A 7887-nucleotide genomic window follows, 5' to 3' on the forward strand; every position below is an offset into this window, starting at 1 on the left:
ACTAATCAAAAATGAAAATCAAACTAACCAACGACTACAATCAAATTAACCAAAGACTACAATCAAACTAGAATCAAGCTACATTCCTATATATACACGACATACCAACGAAGTACCCCCACCCCACACTTAAAAAGATGTCATGTCCTCATGTCATAAAATAGAAAGTAATGCGAGGCAAAGGAACTTCCCTAGAAGATCAGTCCTGATCAGAGACTGTGCCGAGGTCTAAGTGACACGCTCTCCCCGGCGCACGCAACCAGCCCATGATTTTCTTGTCGGATTTAGCATTTCGGGTGGCCAAAGCATCAACTCTAGTCCCCAAGTCTGTGACTGTAGTCCGCAGCCCTGCCATTTCCTGCTCTAATGCTGCCAGCCGTATAACCTGACCAACCCCGGATGCCCCTTGGCTTCCACAACATGCTCATGGGAGGTGACGCAGCCCCCATTCGTCCTGTTCATCATCCCCCGTCTCGGATGCCTCAGAACTTATCACTATCAGTTGAACTGGNTATATATATATATATATATATATATATATATATATGGCTTAAACAAAAAATGCCTATATCATTTCCAAGACTGAACAAACTACTATTTCGCTTTGCAAACACACATGGCAAGTTCTAGGCACCCAATGCAATGCATAGAATACAACAATCCTCACACACACATGGCACATGACTCACTCCAGATTGGATCATCGAAACGCTCTAGTCAGAGTACTTAAGCCAAATTAAGAACATACAATTTAAGGCACTCTCATAAGAATCAACAACTGAGCCTATGCGTCACCCTAAAGTATCTACTGTATTCAAGGCATAATGACGATAAGGGATTCTCCTTCCATATCGGCCCTTAGCCCAAAAGTACCAAAAAATCAAAAATAAAAAAACTAACTAACCCGGTTCAAACGAAAACTCTTGGAAAAGAATCGTGGTCAAAAGAAAAATCAAGGGGTAATTGATACACTACCTACAAAAGAAAATCTTTTTTTTATATATATTGACTTAGACCCTCAAGAAACTCGTCGAGTGATATCCGTCGTCGGGACAAGTCGAACACATTTAGACTACTAATCAAAAATGAAAATCAAACTAACCACCGACTACAATCAAATTAACCAAAGACTACAATCAAACTAGAATCAAGCTACATTCCTATATATACACAACATACCAAGGAAGTACCCCCACCCCACACTTAAAAAGATGTCATGTCCTCATGTCATAAAATAGAAAGTAATGCGAGGCAAAGGAACTTCCCTAGAAGATCAGTCCTGATCAGAGACTGTGCCGGGGTCTAAGTGACACGCTCTCCCCGGCGCACGCAACCAGCCCATGATTTTCTTGTCGGATTTAGCATTTTGGGTGGCCAAAGCATCAACTCTAGTCCCCAAGTCTGTGACTGTAGTCCGCAGCCCTGCCATTTCCTGCTCTAATGCTGCCAGCCGTGTAATCCGACCAACCCCGGATGGCCCTTCGGCTTCCACAACATGCTCATGGGAGGGTGATGCAGCCCCCACTTCGTCTTGTTCATCATCCCCCTCCTCGGATGCCTCAGAATTATCACTATCAGTTGAATTGGCTGCCACTGCCTCTTTCCCAATGGTCACCTTGGAATCTCGGAACATGGTTTTTTTCTTCACCTTGCCGTCTAGATGGGGGTTCTCTGCTACCCCTACAGCCCGACACAATTGAGTGACCAGAGATGGGAAAAAGAAGCCATACCTCCGCAGTGGTGAACGGGTGAACATCTCCGAGTGAATAACCTCGGCCACATCAAAATCATGGCCATTCATAAAGCACCAGATCAAAGCAGCTCGCGGTCCATTGGCTTCAGTGGTGTTGTGGGACGGCAGCAGTCGACTGTTGATGATGTACAACCAACACTTGCCTTCAAAGATGAGTGAGGAGGAGTGCAACTTCGATCCCTGAGTAACCCATAGTACCTCCTTGTCTGGTTTACAGATAGTTTGGAAAAACAATTCCCACTGTGTAGGTTCTCGCTTGTAAGTGTTATAGTAATCCCTCTCCCCAGTAAATGCAGGCAAGCGATACACTCGCCTGATCACTTCAATCGAGGCATTCACCCTCTTTTGTCGCACCATGCAAACGTGATCCTCATGTTCGGGACAGTTGGCGTAGAACTCTCTAACAAGCAGCAAATTACCATCCTCCGGCTCTTCGAAGAAGATGTCGAGCCTGCGCCTGGTCAGCTCCCTAAACATATTGGGGCACTCAGCCTGGAGGGAGCCTCTTTCAATTCTCCGTTCTGGTACCGGCTTTCGAATACCCTTTTCAACGAATTGGTCTTGGTCATCTCTAGAGACAAACCGGGTGTTATCAAACTGCCCTGAACTGGATGATGCCCGTCACAGGGACGAACCACCGGTAGTGCGTCTCTTCTTTGAAGATCTCATTGTACCTACACTACAACCACAATTATCAAAAATCAGCAGAATAGGTGACCCAAGAGTGGTTCCTCAGACTTCACGCGTCCCTTGGGTCACCATTTACACTATAAAGTTCATTGGGGCAATTCAACAAACACTCCATGTGCATATGTCCCCCAATGTACCAAAGGACCCAATTAAACCCTCATTCCTCACCACTCAACAATATTTTTCCAACCAACCAACCTAATGTCTTCACGTATCACAATTATACTAACAATTACACATCAATAAGAGTACCTAGAATTCTACTTTCTTACAACTACAAAATAAGAAACAAAGAACGGAAAGAAAAGAAACAAAATTGAAAAGAACAAAACAAAAAAAACTAAAAGAAGGGAGTAGAATCTTGTACTTACTTGAGAACCTTGTGATGAACGGAGATGGAAGATTGGGTGAGTAGAGATTGGGGAGAAGAGAAAGGAATTTGGTGGAGAGGGGGGAGGGAACTCGTTAGAAATTGGGGAAGGGGGAGGGTTTTGTTTTTGTTTTGTTATGTTGTGTGTTAGGAGAAGGAGTAAAAGAGAAGAGGGGAAATGCAGATGGGGGGGGGGGGTTAATTAAAAAGGAAGAAAAAAAAACTAATTAAAAGGGGGGTGAAGGGGTTGGGGAAATAAAATAAAAAAATAATTAAAAAAACTTACCTGATGTCGCCTAATTCGCGCCCAGATCCGCGGTCAATCCGCGGCCGCGGACAGAACTCTGCAGAGTTCGCGGTCTATCCGCGGTCAATTCGCGGCCGTGGATTAGACGTCCAAATTTTTTTTTGTACCTACCTCTGGGATACTTACATAACCCCGACGAATACAACAAATCAATGGGTTGCCTCCCATGAAGCGCCTGATTTAACGTCGCGGCACGATGCAGGCTTTGATCATCACTCCTCATTCGCGTACTGGGGCTCTTCCAAAGTTATTACCACTCGATCCCTATTTTCTTTGGCCATTCCAAGGTAATGTTTCAACCTTTGCCCATTCACCGTGAACTTATTTGTCCCATCTTCTGATTCAATCTCCACAGCTCCACTTAAGAACATTTGCACCACTCTGAAGGGTCCTGACCATCGGGACTTCAACTTACCCGGAAAAAATCTCAATCTCGAGTTGTATAACAACACTAGATCTCCGGGTTTGAAGTTCCGATCCAAGATGTGCTTATCATGCATTAGTTTCATCCTTTCTTTGTATAGTCTAGCACTCTCAAATGCCTGGAACCTAAATTCCTCGAGCTCATGTAAGCCAGTGACTCTGCTCGTGCCTACGGTCTCCATATCCAAATTCAACTGCCGCAATGCCCAAAGTGCTTTATGTTCGAGCTCTACCGAAAGGTGGCATGCCTTTCCAAACACCAACTTGTACGGTGACATACCAATTGGAGTTTTGAATGTTGTGCGGTACGCCCACAATGCATCATCCAGCTTCTTCGCCCAATCGTTCCTTGTTGCATTCACTATTTTTGTAAGGACACTTTTAATTTCCCTATTTGACACTTCAACTTGCCCGCTCGACTGTGGGTGAAGGGGTGGTCACCTTATGAAGAACTCCGTACTTTTCCAATAGCCGTGCGATGCTCTATTGCAAAAATGGGTTCCACCATCACTGATTATAGCTCTCGGGGTGCCAAAACGTGTGAAGATGTTTTTCTTTAGAAAGCCTGCTACCCCTTTTGCATCATTGGTTGGGAGAGCCACTGCTTCGACCCATTGGCGACATAGTCAACCGCTACCAATATATATTTGTTACCATACGAGGTGACGAACAGCCCCATAAAGTCGATCCCCCACATGTCAAAAATCTCCACCTCTTGAATTGTGGTCATTGGCATCTCGTGACGGCGAGAAATGTTGCTTGTCCTTTGGCATTCATCGCAACTTTTGGCCCAAGAGTGGGCGTCCTTGAACAGGGTTGGCCAATACAAACCCAATTCCAACACCTTAGCTGCTGTCTGAATTCCTCGAAAGTGTCCACCATATGGTGAAGCATGGCAAGCCTGCAAAACAGAATGTTGATCTTTCTTGGGGATACACCTCCGGATCATGTTATCAACACATATCTTAAAAAGTAGAGGTTCATCCCAATAATAAGATCGACAATCACGGAAGAACTTTTTCTTTTGAATTGAGGAGAGATCATAAGGTACAATACCGCTTGCTAAGTAATTAGCAATATCAGCATACCATGGCGCCTCCTCCATTGTCACAACAAGTAACTGTTCATCCGGGAATGTCTCTGTGATATCTTCAACCTCCATTCTCTTTTCTGCTCCTTCCAACCTCAAGAGGTGGTCTGCCACTTGATTGTGCGTCCCCTTTCTGTCACGAATTTCTAGATCAAATTCTTGTAGCAAAAGAACCCAGCGAATCAAGCGTGGCTTTGACTCCTTCTTTGCTATCAAGTACCTAATTGCGGCATGGTCAGTATAAACAATAACTTTTGAGCCAATTAAGTACGACCTGAATTTGTCGAAGGCAAACACTACAGCGAGCATTTCTTTTTCCGTGATAGTATAGTTAAGCTGTGCACCACTGAGCGTCCTGCTTGCATAGTAAATCGGGTGCATCATCTTGTTTTTGCGTTTCCCTAAGACTGCTCCTATAGCATAATCATTGGCGTCGCACATGAGCTCGAACGGTTGCTCCCAGTTGGGTGCAACAATGATGGGTGCAGTCACCAATCTTTTTTTCAGCTCCTCAAAGGCCAACCTGCAATCATCAGAAAACACAAAGGGCTGGTATTTTTCAAGCAGCTTACATAAGGGGTTAGCTATCTTGGAAAAATCCTTAATGAACCGCCTATAGAACCCAGCGTGCCCCAGGAAACTTCTCACTGCCTTTACCGAAGTGGGTGGCGGCAGTTTCTCAATCACATCAACCTTGGCTTGGTCAACTTCAATTATCTTTTTGGACACTCGATGCCCCAACACTATTCCTTCTTGTACCATAAAATGGCACTTCTCCCAATTCAGCACTAGATTTGTCTCCACACATCTTTTGACCACTCTTCTTAGGTTGTGAAGATAATCTTCAAATGAATCCCCCACCACGGAGAAATCATCCATAAACACCTCCATAATATCCTCAACCATGTCAGTGAAAATGGCTAGCATGCACCGCTGGAATGTAGCCGGTGCATTGCAAAGTCCAAGGGCATTCTCCGAAAGGCAAAGATGCCATACGGACAAGTGAAGGACGTTTTCTCTCTATCTTTCGGGGCTATTGAGATCTGGTTATACCCCGAGTATCCGTCCAAGAAACAGAAGTAGGATCACCCAGCTAACCTGTCCAACATCTGGTCAATGAAAGGCAAGGGGAAATGGTCCTTCCGGGTGGCTGTGTTCAGTTTCCGATAGTCCATGCAAATCCGCCACCCCGTGACTGTACGAGTTGAGATAAGCTCGTTCTTCTCATTCTGTATTACTGTCATTCCTCCCTTTTTCAGTACACATTGGACATGACTGACCCAATTGCTGTCAGAGATGGGGAAGATGATACCCGCATCTAACCATTTGATCACTTCCTTCTTCACCACCTCTTTCATATTCGGGTTCAGCCTTCGTTGATGTTCTCTGGAAGGTTTGTGCCCTTCTTCCAGGAGAATCTTGTGCATACAAAAAGCTGGGTTGATACCCTTTATGTCCGCCATGGTCCAACCAATGGCAGTCTTACATTCCTGTAACACCTGTAGGAGTTGCTCTACCTGCACAGCTAGCAAACCAGATGATATAATAATAGGTAAAGTAGAATTAGGACCTAAGAAAGCGTACTTGAGGTAAGTTGGAAGCGGTTTCAGGTCCAACTGTGGTGGCTCCTCTATCGATGGTTTCGCAGGTGGTGTTGTTCTTTCTTCTAAGTGTAGGGGCTCGAACTGGGGTTCCCTTTCCCAGAACCCTTGACCTTCGAGAGCCATGACCCACTCTGCCAAATCCTCACCATCCATATGTTCCAGATTCATCAAGCAAGCTTCTAACAGATCCCTGACATTAATAGTCTCATCCTCCTCTTGTAGTATCACATTTACGGCCTCCACTAGTGAGCAATTTGCAAATTCGCTAGGTCTCCTCATAGATTGTTGAACATTGAATATGATTTCTTAATTGTTCAACCTCATTTTCAATTCCCCAGTCTCACAATCAATCAATGCTCTCCCATTGGCCTAAAATAGCCTGCCCAGAATGATTGGTATCCTTTCATCCACCTGACAGTCAAGAATGACGAAGTCTGCGGGGAATACAAATTTCCCCACTTGAACAAGCACATCATCAAAAATTCCGGTCGGTCTTTTCATTGTGTGATCAGCCAGTTGCAGCAACATTGAGGTCGGTCTAGCTCTGCCAATGCCGAGTTTTGTATAGATTGCCAAGGGCATCAAGTTTATACTAGCTCCCACATCACACAATGTTTTAGCAAAAACATAACTCCCAATGGTGCATGGGATAGTGAAACTACCTGGATCAGACACCTTTTGAGCCATAGGTCTTGTCACTACCGCGCTGTAGGTCTGCATCAGAGTTACAGTGGACAGTCCTGGAAGTCAAAGTTTTGCGACATCAGGTCCTTCATCATTTTTACATACCCTGGGATTTCCCTCAAAGCATCCATCAGCAGAATATTCAATTGAATTTGTCTGAGCATTTCCATGAATTTCCTGTATTGATCATCTTTCTTTTGCTTTGCCAACCTCTGAGGGAATGGTGCAGGAATCAACCTCTGCCTACTGCTTTGCGTCTTTTCTTTGCGGGAAGCTTTTTCTACTAGCTGTTCTAGGAGTTGTTCACCTTCCTTCTCCTTACCCTTGTCAACCTGTGCTTTCCCGATTACAACCTCGGTGAGCTCTGCCGACTCATCGGTCTCTAATGTAACTGGAGCAGCTGGAGTAGTTGGCGTTGTTTCTCTCCTGGATTGAGCAACTTCTTGCTCCCTGTCTAAATCTCTCCCATTCCTGAGACTCACTGCCATGAGCTGATTCGGGTTCTGCTCCTTTGGATTAACGTTTGTATCTGCGAGCAATGTTCCTTGTGGGCGACTGTTCAAGGCCATAGATAGCTGTCCCAATTGAGTTTCAATGCCTTTGATTGCTGAATCATGTGCAGCTAACTTCTCTTGCATCTTTCCATTTGTCTCAATGAGTTGTTGCAGCATACCCCTGATTTCGATCATGTTACTATCCTACTGCTGATGAGGTGGTTGGTAGGTCAACTGTTGCTGGTGTTGCTGATTATAGCCATGTTGCCTTTGATAAGGTATGATTTGGCCTTGTGGTCATGCTCCTCCTGGATTGGGGTTGTGTTGTGGCTGGTTCGGTATGTACTGCTGGTTTGCTGTTGGTCCCCATTGCTGCCCACCTTGCCTCTGACCTCCAAAATTAGTGACATAATTCATGTTTTCTGTGAATCCCTGGTTGTCATTCTCCCCACTCCACGAGCACACATATGAC

The 7887-nt window shown here is 44.9% G+C and overlaps 1 protein-coding gene across 1 annotated transcript; it reads right to left on the bottom strand.

Moving 5' to 3' along the window:
- Positions 1–6606: 6606 nt before the first annotated feature.
- Positions 6607–7610, bottom strand: LOC109208244. The gene is made up of 2 exons (XM_019371317.1): positions 7132–7610; positions 6607–6943 (listed from the first exon to the last, which is right to left on the bottom strand). The coding sequence occupies exons 1-2, from the start codon at positions 7608–7610 to the stop codon at positions 6607–6609; spliced, it is 816 nt and encodes a 271-aa protein (XP_019226862.1).
- Between the last annotated feature and the right edge of the window lie 277 nt (positions 7611–7887).

This window comes from Nicotiana attenuata, unplaced genomic scaffold (genome assembly GCF_001879085.1).
Source record: "Nicotiana attenuata strain UT unplaced genomic scaffold, NIATTr2, whole genome shotgun sequence".
Classification (NCBI taxonomy): Eukaryota; Viridiplantae; Streptophyta; class Magnoliopsida; order Solanales; family Solanaceae; genus Nicotiana; species Nicotiana attenuata.